The 21,922-nt window shown below is 40.6% G+C and overlaps 2 protein-coding genes across 6 annotated transcripts in view; one reads left to right on the forward strand and one right to left on the reverse strand.

Annotated features, from left to right (window-relative positions):
• SCAMP1 (secretory carrier membrane protein 1) overlaps window positions 1-7,801 on the forward strand; it is a 98,516-nt gene extending 90,715 nt beyond the window's left edge. Inside the window, exon 9 of the mRNA XM_024755663.1 lies at window positions 4,981-7,801. Within this exon, the coding sequence (XP_024611431.1) occupies window positions 4,981-5,145 (165 nt within the window). The 3' untranslated portion in view covers window positions 5,146-7,801. The remainder of the gene's footprint in view (window positions 1-4,980) is intronic.
• A 7,635-nt stretch (window positions 7,802-15,436) lies between these two features.
• Window positions 15,437-21,922, reverse strand: part of LHFPL2 (LHFPL tetraspan subfamily member 2) — a 173,510-nt gene continuing 167,024 nt past the window's right edge. For all 5 annotated transcript variants that reach the window (XM_024755666.1, XM_024755665.1, XM_024755669.1 and 2 more), the window contains one exon: window positions 15,437-19,645. In XM_024755666.1, the coding sequence (XP_024611434.1) occupies window positions 19,389-19,645 (257 nt within the window). In that variant the 3' untranslated portion in view covers window positions 15,437-19,388. The remainder of the gene's footprint in view (window positions 19,646-21,922) is intronic.

The raw sequence follows: 21,922 nt of genomic DNA on the forward strand, positions 1-21,922 counted from the left end.
AATTCACTGTTTTCATTTTTCTGTATTTGGTAGGCTTGTTATATTTCCTGATCTTGGAGAAGTGGCCTTATGTAGGAAATGTCCTGTGTGTCCCAGCAGTGCACTTCCCTCTGGTCACCAGAGCTATATGCTCTGGGATTGCCCCATAGGTAGGTTGCATGAGCCCTTTTGTTGTGGTATGCTGACTACTGTGGGCAATCTGGTAGGCATGGCTAGCCCCTGGTCTGGTTGGTTGCTATGCCCTGCCTTGTGTAGAGGCTGCCAGCCACTGATGGGCCAGGCCGTGTCATGAGGTGGCTGGTTACAGAGCCCCAGGGGGTCCCAGAGCTAGTTTTGGCCCACGGCTGGGTGGAGCTGGGTCTCATGTTGGCTGGTTTGTATGCTAGGTGTCCCAGATCCCATGTTGGCCTGCTGGTGGGTGGGGCCAGTTCCTGACATAACTGTCTGCCATGTCCATGGTGTCTTGAAGCTGGTGTTGGCTTTCTTTTGGGTGTGACTGGGGCCCAAGGGGTCCCCGGGCTGGTGACTGCCCACTGGTGCATGAGGCTGAGTCATGGGGCTGGTGCTGGCCCACCGGTGAATATAGGCAGGTCCTGCAGTCTCTGGTTGCAGAAGCAGGGTCAGCCTGTTTGTGGATGGGGATGGGACATAGGGGGCTCCCAGGGCTAGTGCTGGCTCACTGGTGGGTGGACCCAGGTTCTGGGGTCTCTGGCTGCCTGGCCCTGGAGATCTGGGGATTGATGTTGGCCAGTGGTTTGTGGGGCTGGGTCTTGGGTTAGCTGGGGGCTCTGGGGATCCTAAGGCTGCTGGTCTACTGGTGGGTCAGACTGTGTCCACCTGTTAGTAGCTTTGCCTGAGGTGTCCCAGTTCTGGTGCTGACAGGTTGGTGGGTGGGACCAGGTCCCGGCCCTGATTACAAGGAGGATTCCCAAATGGCACTTTCTATCACCAGTGCCCTGTGGTGGCCTGAGCTCCCCAGATTGGCTGCTGCCAGCATCTGTGTCCCCAGGGTGAGTTCCAGTTGCCTCCTGGGTCTGCAGGAGGCTGTTCAAGCGGGTCTGACCCAGGCTCCTTTCAAATGACTGCTTCTGCCCTGTGTCTCAGGGCAGGCGGCATTTCCTGCATGCCCTTTCAAAGTGAAGTCTCTGTTTCCTACAGCCCTCTGGCTCTCCTGGAAGCAAGCCTTGCTGGTCTTCAAAGCCAGACGTTCTGGGGGCTCACCTTCCCAGTGGAGGAGCCCATGTGGGGCTCGAACACCTCACTTCTCAGGGAGAATCTCTGTGATTCTAATTATCCTTCTGTTTGTGGATCGCCCACCCAGCGGTTTAGGCCTTGACTGTCCCGCATCTCTGCCCCTACTACCTGTCTTATTGTGCTTCCTTCTGTAGAACTTTAGTTTTAGTAGATCTTTTCTGCTAGTCTTCAGGTCTTTCTCATCAATAGTTGCTCTGTAAATAGCTGTAAGTTTGGGTGGGAGGAGGTGAGCTCAGGGTCTTCCTACTCTGCCATCCAAAATCATGATTTCTTGCTATGGTGTTCTGGAAGCATTAATGGAAACAATACATTTGGATTATTTTGTTTAAATAAAGTACCATGGTTTTTAATTTCCATAATATTTTGTGTGTCATTCAACCACATTGTACACTTAAGATATTTTTGAAGATACATTAAGGAAGCAGGATTCTTTTCTGGAGTTGTGTCTTGGCTGTGACACTTTTGCAGATATTTTAAAGTTAATTTTAATTCTTATTAGTCTAACACATTTACATAATTCTCATTTGATCCTCAGGAAAACTCTGAGAGACAAACAGGACAAGAAATATTCTTGTTGTATGAGAAGTAAACTTGAGGTTTTGAGTGGTGTCCAGCCCTGCAGAAAGTAGTGGAATCACTAGGTACCAAATCTAGTGTCCTTTCTGTGGTACTCCTAGGACTAAATATGTAGGTTAGTGCAGTTCTCATAAGTAGAAGAGATAGCAAGTATTTAAGTTGTTTAGTTTTTGCTTTTTAATTACACTGTTTTACCTTAAAACTATCTCCCTGATTTCTTAAGGAGTGTGTTATCAATAGATATCAGTAGATATCACTGAAACATAACAGGGAAATGGTAAGCTTTTTGAGATGTTGATCCTTGTAAGTAGCCCGTCATCTTGCTGGGACACTGAAATGAAGAATCACCCCTTTCACGTGGATGTCGTGGATCTAATGCAGTATTTGAGCATTGTGCGCTGAATACATATGCAGTCTTTTCCCTCTAGGTGGCTCTCTGGGTTTATATAGATATAGACTATTGAGAAATGTATTATTCCTACCTTTATTTTACCTCTCTGCTCTGTGGGGCTATGAATTACATTTTAAGTAATTAAACCATGAAGTTCATGAATACATAACATCAGCCACTCAATTTAATACAAATTTGAAAGAAGGAATAAATTAGAACAGATGTTTGTTAATTACATGCCCATAAATTGGGGTTGGGGGAAGGGGGAGAGACAGACAAGTTAACCTGTAATTACTTTGCACTGTGGCTAGGTCTGGTAAGTAAAGAAGGTTTATTAGATTTCTATAATACACTTAATTTGTAGGATCTAATCATATGTACTCATTGTGAGATAAATTTCTTAAACATAGGTGTAGTAATTTATCTGTATCTTTAATTTTTTATTTTAAAAACTTGGTTTGGAAAGGGAATAAAAATATACTTATGGTAGTGCTGTGGTACTAAAAGAATTTTAAAGTTCACCAGTATATGTACTTGTCAATGCTCTCTTTTTCTCCCTGACCCTTTTTTTCTCTCTTTTTTTTAAATTTGCACTTTATTTATTTTTGGCTGTGTTGGGTCTTCATTGCTGTGTGTGGGCTTTCTCTAGTTGTAGTGAGCGGGGACTATTCGTTGCAGTGCGTGGGCATCTCATTGCGGTGGCTTCTCTTTGTTGTGGAGCACAGGCTCTAGGCGCACGGGCTTTAGTAGTTGTGGCACACGGGCTCAGTAGTTGTGGTTCGCAGGCTCTAGAGCGCAGCAGGCGCAGTAGTTGTGGTGCATGGGCTTAGCTGCTCCATGGCATGTGGAATCTTCCTGGACCAGGGCTTGAACCCATGTCCCCTGCATTGGTAGGCGGATTCTTAACCACTGCGCCACCAGGGAAGTCCCTCTCCCTGACCCTTTTTAAAAAAGAAAAATTATTTACTTGGTTGCACTGGGTCTTAGTTGCGGCACGCAAGATCTTTAGTTGTGGCATGTGGGATCTTTTAGTTGCAGCATGCAGGATCTTTGTAGCGGCATGCAGGATCTTTTAGTTGCAACATGTGGGATCTTTAGTTGCGGCATGCGGGATCTAATTCGCTGACCAGGGATTGAACCCCGGACCCCTGCATTGGGAGCGCGGAGTCTTAACCATTGGACCACCAGGGAAGTCCCTCTCCCTGACCCTTTAATACTTTGATCCATAGTAATATGGCATTTGCTTTCGCTACTGTGTATCAGAAGAACTTGGGACTTTGACGCCTTATTTTCCCCGACAGCTCTTCATTCCTTAACTGCTTTCTTCCCTTGGCATCTGTGAAAAGGTCCCTGGTTTTACTCATTCCTCTCTTAATCATTTCTTGTTGTTATGGGTACCTCTTAAATATTGGTGTCTAAACAGGCTTCGGTACTTGATTTTCTTCTCTTTCTACTTTATGTGTTATCTCTCCGTGGACAGTTTCATTACGTCAGAGTTGTAGCTACCATTATGTGCCATTGGTTTCCAAGTCCACGTCTCTCGCCCATTCCTCTCTACCTCCAAACCACATTTTCACCTGTCTGCTGGGGCAGGCTTAGAGTAGGTATTCAATAAACATTTGTGCAATGGATGAATGTTTAGAACTTAGCGTCTACTCTCCCCCTAAACCAACGTATCCTCTGTATTCTCTTTGTGAAACAACTTCCCAGTATCTAAACTTGACTTGAAAGTACTTGACTGCTACTTTTCCTCACTCCACAGTTAACTCCACAATTAACCAGTTCCTATGTATTTAGGTTTGGGAAAAGGGCTGACTTGGGTGTACTGCCCCATCCTCCAAACCTGCTTTGATGACATTCTAGTCAGGCTTCTAATTTAGACCTAATCACAATGCAGTGTAATTACAAGTTCACTTTTCTGTCACATCTTTCCTCCTCATCTTTCATACCCCCAAGTTTGTAGGTATGTAATAAATAAATATCAGTATTTGTCCTAGTGTGCCTTGTTATTTCCTTTCTCAAATTTGTATTAGATGGAGTGGCTGATGTTATGGATTGATGTGCTTCATAGTTTATGCATCTTCGAGAGAGATGCTAACAGAAAGAGTATTTTTGAACCCTGCTCGTAAAAATCTAAGATTTGAGTGATGAATCAGTATGGACAGATAGCGCTCAGAAGTGTTTCTTCTTAAATCCTTTAGGACTTGACCATACACAAAAACTTAACTAGTATTCAGAGTGAATTATCTTTAAGGACACACATGTTGCTCGCTACATTAAATGATAAAATGATACCTTTTGATACAATAGGGGCAGGGGTGTATATGTAGCCAACATAGAAATAGGTAAGGTATTATTTTTTTGGAATTGTCTAGGGTAGTAAATTAATGTATTTAAGTCAGAATGTCTCCTGTTGTGTTAAAACCATTCTTTTGTAAGGCTGTAATGTCTTAATTAGGTACAGTGGAAAACATAGCTTTTTGCATTTGGTTAAGAAGTCATTTTTTTATATTATTTTTGGTTTGGCATAGGCATAATTGTCTCTTCTGCATTGGCGATAAAAGGGAAAAATCTATTTTAAGAAAATATTTACATACAAGGTTGTGTGCCACTGTGGTGGCTGGTGTTCTTGATCTTAGGAATCCTGCCTAGAATCTAGTCTTTTTATCTCTGAGTCATGTTGGGATTAATTGAAGAGCTATTGATAATGAACGCATAGATTACCACTCATCTTCTCCCACTTTTCTGTGCCTCCGTAGGTACATGGACTGTATCGCACAACAGGTGCTAGTTTTGAGAAGGCCCAACAAGAGTTTGCAACAGGTGTGATGTCCAACAAAACTGTCCAGACTGCAGCCGCAAATGCAGCTTCGACCGCAGCAACCAGTGCGGCTCAGAACGCTTTCAAGGGCAACCAGCTTTAGAGTCTTCAAACAATACATTGTTACCTTCTGACTGTACTTTTTTCTCCAGTTACTGTATTCTATAAATATTTTTTTTTGTTCAAAACACAGTACACACAGCACGTATATTTCCTAATCACTTGTGCATGGGCTAAAACCAGAAAAACTTCCTTGTCTTATTATTTACCTGATAGTTTCTTAATATTTCAGTGCCCCTTGCAAAAAAAAAAAAAAATTACATGTGAAATAAATATTCTCCATATTTTTTGGGGGATGAATGTTCAGCGAATTATTTCAGTGGTGACACGCTGAAATTAACGTGGCACTTATGATTAAAAACGCACTTAGTACTTGCTGCAGTCATTCTTTCAGGAGTCAGACGTAAGGATTACACATTGGAGCAGTAAAGCAATGCTTCATTCCTTTTCCTTATTTATATTGAAAGAAATAGGACATCAGAGACTTAGGGATTTTTAAATTGGCTTGCTTTTTAGCAGTTTCAGTCACCAGTGAAGAGCCTGTGTACACTTCATGGTAGATAATGTAAATTTTATCTTTTTATTTTCTTAGAGTAGTTGATATTTTGATAACCAAGCTCTGATCTTGCATGGTCACCATGTTTCTTAAAAGAATTAGTATTTTGGGTTATGCACTGCTTATGGTTGCAGGTTTGGGGAGTTGTTTATAGAATCATAGAAATGATTTTCTGTAATACTTTCTTCTAAATAAAAATTCACTGGGGTGCAATACGAGGATATAATAAAATATGCAGTGCATTATCCAAAAGAAAAGGTAGATAAGTGATGGAATAGAATGTAGTGATGATAATACCTTTTTGTTTTTAATTTTCAGTATTCATATCATAGTAAAATATTACTGTATGGAAACTTTGGTATATTCTTGTGGCTACTCTTTTTAATTGAACTGAGATTGTGTTTGGCAGCTCTTTTCTGGGGTATGTGTGTGTAATTTTTAACAGAGGTATTAAAATCTAGGCTAACTCCATGTCCAAAAGGAACATAACAATATTTAAGAAAGTTTTCTTTTAGCCTCTCATGTCTAGTTGGCATTAAAAATAAAAAGACCCTGGCACTTCACATATACTTGAATCCCTAACGCACCTCAGTCTTTGAATTTTTGAGACAGACTGAATACATTAAAATTTGTAGCAACAGAAACAATAAAACATTTCACTTGCATCAAGCAAGAAAATACAGATACAGTTGAATGCATTAATTATGGATATAATCATGTTAAATTATTACTATGCAGCATTCTTATACTTGGGTTGAAACTTTGAGTCATTTTTCATAGCTGATTAAATGACTTAAAGACATTTGAAAAGTCACGATACCGTTGTTTTGGAAGTCATTAGCTAACCTAAAAGATTGCAGAATAATAAGTATTCAACTTGATTTTGAAAAGTAAGGGTACTCTATTAGATTATATTATTTGAGACTAAAAAATTGGCTGGGTGTAAATGGTTAAATCACTTTTATTCTTCCCCCCAAATCTGGAGTTAAAATGAGTTTCATGCTGGGGGTAGGATGGTGAGTTCTCACTATTTATGAAAGAAGCTTTGTGTGATACTAGATATAACACGGATCCATCCAGATGGTGTTTACATTTGATTTATTTGGGACTTCGTTGAAGTAATATACTTGGAAGATATTTCTTTTATTCTGATGAAAGTAGGATTCAGAGTATGAATTTAAAGCTGTTTTTATGAATATTTCTGATCAGTGATAATCTCTACTTACTTTCTCAACCAAATAAGCCAGTTCAAGATCTTTAGAGTCTATAATCTTACTGAAAATCTGTCTCATCAGTATGCTTTGTTGAGTGTGGATTTTATAAACATTCAAAACATTAACCACAAAATACAGCAAAAGTATGTCTGTCTGTCATTAATTCATCTCTCAAGTTCCTTTTGTTTTTCTTTAAACTGCAAAATGAAAACTTTATCATAGAGACTTTTGAAAAATACTGAGATACTTTCCTTCAAGAATTAGGAATGCTTCTCTCTATTCTGTAGAAATCCTCTATTGCTAAATAGCAAAGAATAATTACAACCAACTGAACCTTTTTTTGTTTCGATGGGGGAAATGTTGTTTTAAATTCCAGTTATTTGGGTTAATACAAACTGATAAGAGAAAAATGTTTTTTTAAAAACATAAATGTGCATTAAAATGATGGCACTGCTTAACAGTTTAATAAGGTAGAGGGGTTTTTAATTCTTATAATCTCTATTCTCTTAACAATAATTATTAGTAAATAGTCACATTTGCACTCAGTAGAAGATTGGCACTTGTTAGTGTTTTATATTTAATATTAGCATTACCCTGTATCGCAATCATGAAATGGTCTTCACGTTGTAAGGACCCATGTCACTTTTCAGTTGGTAATATTAAGTTTTGGCTTTTATTTCAAACTAAAGTTTGAACACTGGAAAATCACTGCTCAGTGGTTTTTAATGTGGGACTTGGACTATTTATCTAGGGATGTGTGTATATTTTGTCAATGAGTGATAGTGCGCTGCCATTACGGTGACTGTCATGGTTCTGTATAAACGCCCTCCATCTGTCCCTCTAATGTTGCATGTTTTCAGTGGTTTGGAAGTTTTGTATATTTATTGTATTAACACAGAATGTCATAAAATAAAATGCTGTTTACTGGATGTTTGTATAGTTTTAAATACTGTATTAGCACTTCAGAGGCAGAAATTATGCTGAGGGCCTAAGGTATATAGAAATAACCACATTTAATTTTTAAAAAATAATTGGTGTATAATTCTATCACGTGCTACTAAACAAAATAAGTATTATAAAAGACTTAGTTAAAAACTCAGCAACATAAAATGACAATTTTTCCGTTGCTTTCACCTTTGTAGGTAGTAGAACATGAGGTTCACTCATTAAATATTTTGACCACTTTAAGGTCAAAATACACAGACTGTCTAGCAGTTAGTGAGATTCAAAATAGAAAACCTGTTTTGTGGCCCACATTTTCTCCTTGTAGGTTAACATGGATGCCTCTGTACTTGTATTGTATTGATTTGATTGAACTTGTGTTCTGTTTTCTAGCCTCACTACCTGTTGTTGTTTTATGTACTGATGAAAGTACAAATTTGTGTATTGTTGGATTTTTCACTTGGCTATCTAAAGAGGATATAAAAATATAGTCTAAACTAATGTTCATGGTGAATCTTATTTGAGAAATACATGTTAAATTAAAATAGGAACAGCGTTTTCAGTTTTCTGGGTGTTACCTAAAAGTGAGTTTGGATTTTCATTGGATACAGTCCTTCTATAAATCATGCTGAGATAATGTATGGTTTGCATTTTAGAGGGGGTTTATGTTTAATTAAGTTTCTTAGTTTCTGTAAATCATTTGTAGTACTATAATGCTTATACAGTCATTACTTTATCTTTTTCTGAAAACACTGACCTTAGCATCTAATTTTATATCTTTATTGGTAAAAACCTACGTTTAGACTGTTTATATACAGAATTTTTTACATTTCTTTGTGCAACTTTCCCTTATTAGAATGACAGTGGCCATCACACACCATTTCACCTACCATTTTATCCTTAAGGTAAATGTTTAGTGGAATTTGTTGATTCCATGTGGTTAGGAACTTTAGAGGGGAAATGAAAGCGGTTAATGTAAAAATAATTGAGGATGGTTAGAATGTACACTTCGATAGATTTTCAAGTACCATAGTATAAATTTATTTAGAGTAGAGTAATATGTTTTAAAACACTAGAGTTGTTTTAAATACTTGTTTATTAAACTAAAAGATTGTATCTCAATGGTTAAATATTATGGAAAGTGAAGTATTTCTACTAGAATTTTAGGGTACATTATACAAAACAGCATGCTTTCTGTAAGGATGGGTGTTGTTTTTTTTTTTTTTTTTTTCCGGTACGCGGGACTCTCACTGTTGTGGCCTCTCCCATTGCGGAGCACAGGCTCCCGACACGCAGGTTCAGCGGCCATGGCTCACGGGCCCAGCCTCTCCACGGCATGTGGGATCCTCCCGGACCGGGGCACGAACCCGCGTCCCCTGCATAGGCAGGCCGACTCTCAACCAGTGTGCCACCAGGGAAGCCCAGGATGGGTGTTTTTAAACCTTATTTTAAGGTTTTATCACAGTCTACAGAAAGATAGGAAGGAATCTGTAGAAAATTTCTAAGCCAGCCAGGCATTGCCACTAATGTATCCTAGATATATAGATATCTTTAATTTGAAGATTCCAGGAAAATAGGGAAAGGCTCCCCTCTAGTGTTCTTACCCTTCCTGTAGGTTTCATATTTACAATTTAACTTTGTGGTTTTGGTAAGACAAAGCCTTCAACTTGGAGAATTTTCATTGGCACTCTTCATGTTTTCAAATGGCAAGGGACATGGGAGCCAGTATGTAACAATGCAGCAAGTGTTAAATTTTAAGTTTATCCAAATCTTGGTTTATATTTCATCTTATAACTTTCTGGGCTTGGCATGGCTGATGGTGTAGTTAAAGTCCTTCTGCCACTAAAACCCATTTTATCTTTTCTCTACTGGGGACAGAAAGACGTTAATCCTCTTGTGCCTAGTAGTGTTTCATATACTTGTATAAGATTACTCTGAATATTATCCTGTCTACATTTAAACAGTTGAATCTGTAGAATCATAGCCTGCAAATTTTATTTTTTAACTCTTGTTTTTAGCACTTAGCTGTAATCCTAGAGTTCCTCCAGAACTCTTTAAAAATTTTGTGGGCCAGTGATTCTCAAGATGAATCATGGTTGTGTGTAGTTGTTACTATTGGCAATTTATAGTATTCTTCAGGTGCTTGGGGGTGAGGAAAAAAGATGCCCCGAATAACTTTTTTATCTGGCAGTGACAGTGGTTCCTACAATATTATAGTCTCCTATACAGAAACTGAGCCCACTGGGCATACATATCCCTTCAAGTAATTTTTTTTTCCAGTATGAAAAATATATATCTGTTGTAGAAATATTGAAGAGTATGGAAAATGATAAATCAGAAAATAAAGACAATATGTAATTTTATCATCTAGAGATACCACTGCTAATGTTTATTGTATTTTTTCCATTTTTTTCTATACATACATTTTACACAGTTAAGGGATATAAACAATGTGAACTTTTATCCTGTTTTTCCCTCACTTAGCATTATATCATAATGACCTGATAGTTTAGCTTTTAAAATTAACTTATTTAGTTTATAAAATTACATTTCATATAAATTATAAAAAATATTTACAGCAAAAGGAGATAAAGTTGCTTATAATTTTACACCCATAAATAACTGTTAAAATTTGGTTCATATATTTCTATTAATTTCCTAGGAAGACAATTTTTTTCTAATATTAAGAAATAAGATTTCCTTCTACATCCTTGTAATAGATCCTCTGGGGATGGCTTATCTAGCTCTCACAAGCCCCATTTCTTTGGGCCCCTGAAGACCACATTGGTACTGGATGTCACCTAGCTATAATGGAGTCATGCGTGGCTCATTAAATTTTTACTCTGAATGTAGATTTGTCTGGAATTACACTGTTGCAGAATTGGGACATGTGGATAGCCATATTCTGCCAAGACTTCAGAAGAGTTACTAGAAAGCTGATCTGTAATGAAAGTGAAGAATGAAGCAGACATGCAAAAACAAGTAGGATGAAGGACATAGAAAAGATCTTAACAGCTTTCTGTTTCCTGTATGAGGCCTGACTGTTCACCCATATTTCATTGTTTGGATATTACATTCTCCAGGTAAAATTCTTACTCTTTTCTCTTTGAGCTATCTTGAGTTGGTTTCCTATTACTTTTTACTAGAGAATTTTAACTAACACAATGGTTTGTAATCTTTTTTTCAATGATGATATAAATATGTGGAATTTTTCACATTGATGAATTATTTCTGTAACATTAGTAGCTGTATAGCTACCTTTATATACATGTATCATATATTATTTTTCAAAGTCCTGTTATTCCTTTAGGTTCTGAATTTCAGTTTTTTTATTATAAATATAATTAAATTAATATAATTAATTAATATAATCAAGGGATATATTGTTGCTAAATTTGGGGCCAAGTTTAGCTAAATTTGGCTAATTTAGCCAAATTCTTTGGCTAAATTTGGGGCCAAAGAACAAGCTTGTGTTCTTTCCTTGGACAAGTTGTTGGGTCAAAGCGTAAGTATATATTTTAAGATCTTTGATGTGCATTGCCAGATGGCTCTCCAGAAAATTGTACCAATTTGTGCCTCTATTTGCAGGAGCAGGACCTCTTTATTTACACTCTACCAGGATCGGATGTTCCTTTTCTAAAAAGGCTTTGCCATCAACAAGTTTGACAAATAATCAGGAGGTTTTCTGAGCATTCTGGTTTCCCAGAGATGATGGAATCACCTGACACTACATTTTTATTTTTTAGTTTGGCTAAATAGGAGTGACCATATATCTTGTATCCACAGAGAAATCTTCCACTTCCTGAAAGCACTAAGCTAAAGATGATTAGTACAGGATGGAAAAAATTGGTGCCCTCAGGTAGCCAATCCATTGAGCCTCTCTAGGTAAAACTAGACTGTTTTTTTTGTTTTTTGTTTTGGCTGTGCTGGGTCATTGTTGTGGCGCATGGGCTTCTCTAGTTGTGGCATGTGAGCTCTCTAGTTGTGGCGTGCAGACTCAGTAGTTGCAGTGTACGAGCTTAGTTGCCCCACGGCATGTGGGATCTTAGTTCCCTGGCCAGGGATCGAACCCACATCCCCTGCATTTGAAGGCGGTTTCTTAACCACTGGACTGCCAGAGAAGTCCCAAAACTAGATTGGTTTTAACAACAGGTTATGTTATTTTTCACAATTTTTAGAACAACTCTTAATTTTTAAGATCAACTCCAAGTGATACCAGTCTGGACAGAAGATTCTTTTAATTTTCTTCTAATAATAACTTATTGGGGACTTACTGTATATCAGAGACTATACTAAATGCTTCACATACATCACTTACTTAATCCTCACACCAAACCTATGGTGGTATTTCTATTATTGGCCCCATTTTTATAGAGGAATAGGAAATTATCCCAGTCACTTAGTGAGTGGTGGTGATGGGCTAGGGAGAGGCAGCTAGACCAGTGTCCCGTGACTCTTGCCAAGCATGGGGTTGCTTCTGCCACATGGTGCCACCTCTCTCCAATTCTCTATTTCTTTTTCATCCTTCCACATTTTCAGTAATTCATATCCATCCTTTAGGGACAGTGGACCCTAGAAAAATATACAGTAATCAAGAAAAAAATTACGTTTATTTTTGAAATCTCCAGACCAAGGCCTAGCTCCACACATGTGGGTAAGTACCTGCTACCTGCTCTTCACAGCAGTGCTAACTTATAAATAGTCTTTGGCATTTGTGTGTGTGTTTGGAGAAACTTTAGTTGAAAACAAATCCTTATTTAATTATTAGATTGGCTATGAAGAAAATAGGCCTCTTATGTAATCATAATAGCTGCTTATCCTGGATGAGAGATTATTTATTAATTTATTTTATAATTTATTTTTTTATTTAAGTATAGTTGATTTACAATGTGTTAATTTCTGCTGTGCAGCAGTGACTCAGTTATACACACATATACATTATTTTTTTTTTTGCGGTACGCGGGCCTCTCACTGTCGTGGCCTCTCCCGTTGCGGAGCACAGGCTCCGGACGCACAGGCTCAGCGGCCATGGCTCACGGGCCCAGCCGCTCCGCAGCATGTGGGATCTTCCCGGGCCGGTGCCCGAACCCATGTCCCCTGCATCGGCAGGCGGACTCTCAACCACTGCACCACCAGGGAAGCCCTCCATTCTTTTTTATCTTCTTTTCCATTATGGTTTATCCCAGGATATTAAATATAGTTCCCTGTGCTGTACAGTAGGACCTCGTTGCTAAGAGATTATTTATAATAAGAAAACAAAACTGTCATTTTTTTTTTACCACTGTCATATACTTGATGAATTTTTAGTTTCTGTTTTCAGGATTGAGCAAATTGGTATGTATGTTGTCATCTTGAAAAGTATGGAAAATTACCAGGTTTTTCTCTGAAAGGGAGCAGTGTTTTTATCAGTTGTCATCTTAACGGTGCGGTCTTTTTGGAGTTGAACTTGGAGGTTATTCTAAGAGTTTACTATGCAGAGATGTTGGTGTCCCCTGGGGGTTTGTGTTAATATTGCCTTCTCACCCGGTACATTCTTGGTAGAAAGAAACTACAGCTGTTTGAGAATGTAGACTTTGGTGTCAAACCTGTATTTGAGCTTTGGCTTACTAGCTTTTTAATGTGGGGCAGATTACTTAACCTCAGTTAAGTTGCTTGGGTGATAGTTAATGTATCTGTAAAATGAGGATAATAATCGTTTCTACTCATAGGGTTTTGATGAATAAATGAATTAAAAGAAGTGCTTAGCCCAGTACCTGCATATGAAAAGTGCATAATGGTTAAAAATTCTTATTGTCTGTCCATATGTATTGAAGACTCCCAGATCTCTATCTCCAAGCTGGTCTTCTCTCCATGGTATATTCCTAGCTGCACACAGGCAGGACTTTGCCATTGGCAGCCTAAGCTGAAGCTTAAAACCTTCACTGTCTCTGTCCCCGATGGATTCCTGATGTAGGTGATGGCACCACTTTCTGCCTAGTGCCCAAACCACATGCCTGGGAGTCGTCCTAGACTCTTTCCCCTCTTCCCCCCACTGCTTCCAGTCAGTCCCCAAGCTGTCCCTTCTTTTTCCCTAACTCACTTCATCTCATTGTCTTCACTATCTCCTGCCTTAATTCAGGCTTCCTTCTCTTGAGAATAAATTTTAGTGGTTTCTCCCAAACACAGGCACTTGGTGGACTGCTTGCATAGGTATTAGGTTTTTCAGGATATTTGGCTATAAAAAGCCATAAGAGCTACTAAGAGCTACAAGTTATTTGATTGATTTTTCTTTTCCGTGTGGTTTTACTACTTCCTCTTATTCATTTATGCTTTTATTTACATCCTGTGTATCTAAGCAAAATGAGCTGTTCATGTCTTAAAGAGTTATCTTGCAGAGCTCTCCAGGGTGAGGAGGAAGCTGTAAGGAAGAAGATAGCAGGGGCAGCGGTGGATGGCCCCAGCCAAGTGACTAAGCAACCAGATAGGGCCCTGAAATCAAGACAGTTATTGGTTCTTGCTGCTTTGGAGAGTAGGCTGAAAGTTTGCTTTGATGCTCTTATCCTTTAGTGTTTGAGAGTCTAAAAAGGCACTGAATTATTGGAAGCTACCGAAATAACCCATTTAAAGGAAATGCCCAGAATAGTCAAGACTCTTTCTATGTTAGGCAAAGGCTTTAAGGTGAGCTAGGAGTAAGTTGAATGCAGCGTGTTCCAGGAAGACCAGTCATGGAAAGTTGATCCGGTAGCAAAATTGCTAATGATGAAATAGGAAGCACAGGTGAAGGTTACCCAGCCTGTGCCACAATTTAAAGCCAGGGTCCTTTCTCCTGTGGATTAACTTTTGAGGAAGATGTAATAAGAGCTGAAAAAGCAACTGAAAATGTCTAATTTTGCTTGGATTATTTAGATCATAAATGGAAGAATTTTGCCTTTATTGATTTGGGTAATTTTGTCAGTTTTAATTTTGATTCCTATTAGAAATCAGGCATGTGTCAGGTATGTTTAGAAGCCAAAGCATACAAGTAGTTTCAGCTGTCACAGGCCCTAGATCAGGAAAATAGCTATTTTTGTATATTCTATCACTAAGTGCTTCACGTGATACAGAGTGAGTAAGAGTTTATGAAAAGGGTTGTTAGTGTCTTCTTTGAGTTTCTAAATTAGAACTCTGCTTCTAGATGAGGTTTTTTATGGGCAGGATTACGTTCGGGAAATGTGGATGTGAACTGCTCCATGACTGGCTTTTAACTTTGTTATTTTTGTTGGAAGGGGTGACTGTGTCCTTCTGTTGACTTTTCCCTCGTTATACACATTTCTTTACATTGTTTATAAAGCGTTTTAAATCCTTTGAAGCATTTCCATATTTCTTTACTTTAAAATATCTGTATAGCATTGAGAGGGTTTCATTCCTCCCTATTTATAATTACATCAGTGCTTCTCCAAGGAAGAAACACATGCTCATCTTGAAGTTAAAGCTAACCTAAGGTAGGTGTATATATGTTACTAGTGAATGGCACAGTTAAAATACCTGAATATCTGTGGTCACTGTTACATATAAGTTAGTCTTTCAAATTTGATTGGTAGATATCTTCTTGATGAAATGATACACATCACATTGAAACCGATATACTGAGACTTGAATCGGAATGAGTTTGCAAGATCTGGTTTAATTCATATCTGGGGAGGGGAGGGGAGCATGTTGTGAAAGTACATACGCACAGGAACCTAATCAATGCTAGACAAATAATGTATTAGTTTACAATATAACAGGATAAGCAGAAATTCAAAGGCTCGCGTGGAGTCCATCAGCGGCAATACAACTTTATATTTGGCTCAAGTGGCTGTTGAATATCAAGTGGTGCTGAGTCCCGCCAAAGCACCTCATGACCCCCCAGTCTTGGAAGGAGTTTCACCACAGTCTCAGAAGAAATCCCAGTCGTGCTTTTATTTCTTTTGGCCCTTGGGAGTCATTGCTGCCCAAATACAAACGCAGGCCAGGGATTTCCAGTGGCCACATGTTATTGCACAGAGAGGTCTGTTCTAAGCAGACCCTTACGGCTAAGACGGTGTGAGATTAGCCCTTAAATAGTGGTCTAGCATTAACGTGGTCTATCAAAGCATGTTAAGAAATAGCTCCTTAGTGATTATGTACCAGCTACTAGTTATCACACAAACAGAAAAGGCAACGTGGCAGCTTCACATTTCACATGAAAGACTAGCATTAACTGGGCCTGTCTTGCTGGCTTAACTTTCACATAAATCTAGTGATTATTTTCATTTAGACCCAGGAAAAAATGATTTCATACCAGTCTTTTCTTCACATAGGTTGGTGTAGCATTAAAATTGTTATGGGTTAATGACTAGGCCATGAAGGCAAAATGTTTAACTCTCCTTTGCCAAAACAGAAACAATCTCTGTTCTGACTCCTGTCCAGTTTCCAAAAAACAAAACATACATACACCTTTGTTATTGCACATCTTTCACACAGACTTGTGTATGTATAATATACATATATATTTTTTAAATATGCTACACATAAAAAAGACTATGGCACTTTACAGAATACATGTTTAACAAAGATCATTACACCACAGATGTTTGATAACTATACAAAAACCCTTACACAATTAATGTAACATTGTTGAATCAGCACACAGGTTTAAAAAATCCACAGACTCCAAAGCAAACATTTCTGCCTTCTTGGAGTTCATTGAGAAGCGCAGCCCCATCACAAAACTTTAAGCACAAACGCAGGCAAAAAATAAATAAGACTTGCTGGTAGTAGTAATGGTCCAGGTATATTAGATTTTTAGACTGAGGCGCTTGATAGAAATTTATTAGAAAAATAGCTGCGGGTCAACGATTGTCTAATTGTTTTCAATCTGTTTCCTTCTAACACATTCCTCCTATGCAGTGGTTTTTAAACAGCCATGCAGTTTTTGTCTAGACTAGCCTGATTTTGATGTTCCACCTATCCCAACTGAAGCCTGGCTAAATGGACTAAAGGTTTAAAAGGCCCACATTACCTTTCTACTCTTTCTCTGCTAGAGAAATTTCATCTCTGCTCTGCTTAACAAATCAGTGTTTAAGCAGCTTTTAGTGGTTTGTGGTTTTGTGTGTGTACATGTGCTGGGTTTTTTTTGGTCTTCTGTAGCATTCAGACTGATGAAGAAAACACTGTCAGGTGACTTTCTTCTGGCCAAGAGAGGTCACGTTTTCGCTCATGACTTCTGTTATCAGAGTGACCTAGGAATATCCCGCCCTCCACCGCCCCTCAGTGAAGGCGCAGTCAGGCAGTAAAGATGATGGACGTGCTTAGAGAATCCTCTAAGCTTATGACTTCTCTGCGAGGAGAGTGAGAGTGTAAAATTAGTGTTGTAACATGGGTTCTCTGTCTTGTATAGAAGAAGAAGTAGGGTGAATCTTGTGATGATAAATTTAAGAAAAAAAATTGGGTTTTAAATTATCTGCCTGATGGAGGGAGTTGCTTTTTTTTAAATGAAAATTATTGCCAAGGGTTAAAAAGCCATGACTGTGATGGCATCAGAACTTGGTTAGAGCATACAGATGCACAGTAAGGGACAGGGGTCCTGTCCAGTGGCTGCCATAACCTATTATTTCTGTGTGGCGTCAGACACAGTTATTGTTTGTGTCCTGAGCCCTTATGACAGGCTGCTATGAGGATACATAAGGATACCCCTTGAGGATACCCCTTGAAGTCACAGATGTACATCTTGCTTTTACTCTGAACTTTGGTCTAAGAATGGTGAGCTCATGAAGACCTGGTTCCATGCCCCCGCCTTCCTGCCCTTTAGCTCATTATCTGTGAGGTAAAAACGGTTTCTGGTACAGGCCGAAGGCTAGAATGGAATTAATTAAACTGGAATGGAACAACTAAAGCAATTACTTGTGCAGCAAGGCATGGTTTTAGACTCACACAGCTTTCAGATGATTTACTCAGGGCAGTGTTGTAAAATCTGAATCAGGGTTCTATGCCTGGTATAGCACACAATACCTTGCCCAAACAAGGTTCATAGTTATTTGTTAAATTTTCAAAACAAAGCAATCCCTCAAGTAAGCAGATTCATAAGCCTAAAGAGACCTGTCCTTTTAGTCCTTCCAGAAATTTGGCAGGTCCACTCCATTTGCTTAAATTGCAAAGAAGTGTTTCTATCGCATTCTGTAATTCTGAAGCTCAGGATAATACCAGACTAAGTTCTTTCTGGTCACTTTGATTTGTTCCAAAGTAAGTCTGAAGTGATGGCTAATATCATTTTCCTGAATCAATTATGTTGGTGATTTATAGAAACTAGATTAAAAGCCCCTGAATCCTTTTTAATAGTGGTGTTTCATTCATTCTGTAAACAGGTATAGGCAGGTGCTATGAGCTTGGTCTAGCTCTCATTTTGCATTAACTTTCTATCTACTCTGTGCTTTCCTGAGAATGAAGCCTTTGATGTAACTCACCAGTTAGAGCAATTTAATGTTATTTCAGTCTGCTTTCAGGACCAACACCAGTAACTAGAAAAACTTAACTCCCATCTCTAGCTCCTTTTTCTGCACAGAATGCCATCCTGCTGCTGCTGGGGGGTTAGGAATACAGCTGAATACAGCATGGTTACCACACAGTGGGAAAAGGTCTCCCTGCAAGTGCTGAGATTCTGGCAAGCTCTCCCAGTCACCAGATGAATGAGCCACAGCTGGCTCGGAGACCTCTGTCCCTGGAATCAGGAAACAGAGTGAGGTTTCCTTTGGCAGTCATAAGCGCAGTCCTAGCCCTAGAAGAACAACATGTGATCTCCAGTGGAAGAGGAGACTGGGCCAGTACTGGTGCTAGCCTGGCTGCTGGGGAATGGAATGAATTTGTCTCCACTAGCAGGATTTTGTACTTTTATTCTCATGATTGGACAGGTCCTTATTCTTCCTTTTCTCAAATTTCTAAACTCTTGGAGTGACAGATCAATTGATCCACCTGACTCTGGAATTCAGCCTAGAATAAGTCCCACCACAGAATTCCACACTGTCCCTGCTGACCCCTCGGGTCAGCTAAGCAACCGACAGTGTCTTGCTCGGCCCTTTAGCACACATCCTCTCCCCGGTGGGTGTGCAGTCTTCATTGCAGTCTCCACCTGAGACAGTTTGAAAGAACTAGGAGGAAACAAAAGCACCAACCCCCAAACCTCACTCCGAGGCAGAGATGCTCACAGGCATGCAACCTGTGCAGAAGCGTCTCTCAACAGCCTGCAGATCTGGCCAATGGTCTCTTCTGTTACCAGAGAAACTGCTGCTTTAATGGTTTAGATCATCATCCTTCCTTGAGGCTTGGGGGGAGATGGAGTCTGACAGAACTTAACTGCGTGTCAGGGTTTATGTACTCTTTTCACGTTCCATCTCTTACAGTTTGCACCGTGGCCCTCCTGTGCAGTCACTCTGTGCAGCTGGGTGTTGCCTGTCGTTGGTCCTGGCGAGGCTCAGGGCTGTGGAACGTGGCTTTGGTAGGTAAAGGCTAGTTCTTCACTTGATTCAGACGACAGAATCAGAAGTGAAGTGTTTCACAAGGTTACGCGAGCAAGAAAACGGCATTGATGTCTCTTCCAAGCTAAAGGAGGCAGATGAGGTTTTTCCCCTCTTCGATCTCTTCTTGGACTTTGTCACTGGAGGTGGCAATTTCTGCTTGTGCGGAGAAGACGGCGCAGATGAAAGTGAGGACCGTGCCCCCGATGGCGGTATAGAAGGCCCAGCCCAGCGAGCAGTCTCCGGGTTTGTAGGCCGACGCGTAGTGTCCGCAGTAGCCTATGGCCTTCTGGCAGCCCCAGCCAGCAGGGTAGAGTATCAAACCCAGGATAAGGAAGAGGCCTGCAGGGCAGAAGAAGAAACAGGTGAAAGCCCCACGGCTCTCCAATGGCAAGTGAGTAACTGCACCAGTCTGTGTAATGGCTACTTGATTTGCCTGCTCTGGGCAATGGCATCGGTTCTGCAATAGCAAGTGTTAGGGGCTGTTTCTAGGCAGCTAATCTGGCCTGATCAAGACAATCAATCGCTTTAATGAAAAGAGTTTTAGCTGCTTTTGTACATATTGGAATGTGAACCCACTAATAATTTCTCTTCTAGAAAAGCAGGTAACCTTGTTACTACTTCTTCCCACAGGGCTCTTTCTTACTGCAGGGAGCAGTTAGTTCCCTTTTGGTCTGAGGCAGAGGTTGGCAAACTAAGGTCAAGTGGGGTCTTGTTTTTGTAAATGGAGCACAGCTACGCCTATTCGTTTATGGACTGCCCATGGCTGCTTCTGTGCGGGGACAGCACAGGGAGCGTTGCTACAGACCCTATGGCCTGCAAAGTCTGAAATATTTACTCTCTGGCCTCTGGCAGGAGAAGTTTGCCCACCCCAGTATGAGGGAATTCACGGAGAACCATGGTTAAATGCGACAGACCACATCTTAAGCTGGGTGTCAATGCTTTAAAGATAAGCCCACGAGGAGTCTGTTTGCTGGCATCCACCAGCAACCAACCGCATACCTAGGACAGAGACCTTCTATGTTTACATATACATTGAGAGGCCACTTGCAAACTCCGTAAGAACCTTTGGTCCGAGTGCTTTCAAGTAAGCTCAGCTCTGAGGAGACACTAAGAAGCTCTGTTTCCACTGTGCTGGCGCCACCACAGCACTGCCATACTAAAGGCCCATTTTCCTCTCCCTCCGGCTGCTCACTGTGAAATGGAGAGGCCTTTTTCCTGCCAGCGCTGGGGGTTAGGAGCTACTCCAGGGCGGGATAAGGCAAGGCAAGTGAGGCACAGACAGTCGTTCTCAGGTGCCCGCTCTGTGCCTGCGGCAGCCTGGGAGGGAGCGCCTCCCCGACGCACGGGAGAAGCTGCCTACAAGGGCGTCTGGATCCCGGGACCACGAAGGGAACTGAGCGGCCTCAGGTCTTACCGACAAAACTTTCTTGGTAGAAAGGGTGCTGCGGGAAGAAGATGGCTTTATTCGACGTAGCAGGAAGAAACAGTTTTCTTTGAAGAATGTCACCTACATAATCAAGATTGCTAATGCACAGTCAAAAAGACCTGTTTTTTAGATACATTGGACTAGCAGTTCTGTCCTCTTAATTTAAGCTGACTCTAAATTCTCTTTTCCTACCTTTACTGAAATCCTCTGGGGTTACCACACCAAAGCTTCCTAGGCATTTACAGCAACTTCCTGACAAAAAGAACACGACTGCATTTGTGCTAGTATTCGGTTTGAGGAAGGTTGTGTTTCAGACCACAGATCACAGCTGTCATGGAGAGCATCTTCTCCCCGATCATGGCACTAGAGTGGGTTTTGGGGTCTGATTGTCCCTACTTCCCAAATTAATCCCCTTGTTCTCCTCTGAAGGCCTCGCGGGGCTTTCTAGCAGGGGTGGAACAGAGGGAATCCATTTACACGCTCACGGTCTGAAGAAGAGCCATTCGCAAAAGAAGTTTTTCTAACTGTGCAGCCCTTATTTCTCCGTAGGTCGGGGTGCTGGGAGCCAGGTGGCGGTGATCCGTAGCTAGGGAAATGCGATCCAGTGTTGGGAGGCGTAAGTGAAGGGAGCAGCGGCCCAGACACCTGGAGAGATGCTGTTAGAAATGACCGGGCGCATGGAGCAAATCCTCCCGAGGATCAGGGCGCCTGTGGAGAATGTGCTGGTGCTCTGGCATAGGCACAGTCCTGGACCAGCAATCCTGGTCTGGACGTCTGGCTAGAAGTCACATAGCAGAAAGGCCCGTGTAGTCCCTGTGTGAGGCTAGGACACAAACCAGCGAGATGGTGGACCACAGCAACAACTCACCAGGTGGTCGGTCACTTAGTAGTTAAGGTCTCTAGGTTTGGAGTAAGAGAGACGTCTGAATCCACGCTCTGCCATCTATGAGCTGGGTGACCTTAGAGGAGTCTTTGAACCGAAGTATGATTGATTACTCACCTGTAAAAATGAGCTAATCCTTAACTCGTAAGGTGGGTGTGAGCGTTACACAGTCTGTAAAGAGTACTTGCTGTGTCCCTAACAACAGCCTGGAACACAGACTAGCGCTAGGTAACAGGTTAAAGCCCTTGGCAGGCCCCTTCCATGCAGAAGCAGAAGCAGAAGCAGTGTAAAGTTTACCAGTTATTAA

Source organism: Neophocaena asiaeorientalis, unplaced genomic scaffold, assembly GCF_003031525.2.
Source record: "Neophocaena asiaeorientalis asiaeorientalis breed wild unplaced genomic scaffold, Neophocaena_asiaeorientalis_V1.1 scaffold37, whole genome shotgun sequence".
Lineage (NCBI taxonomy): Eukaryota > Metazoa > Chordata > Mammalia > Artiodactyla > Phocoenidae > Neophocaena > Neophocaena asiaeorientalis.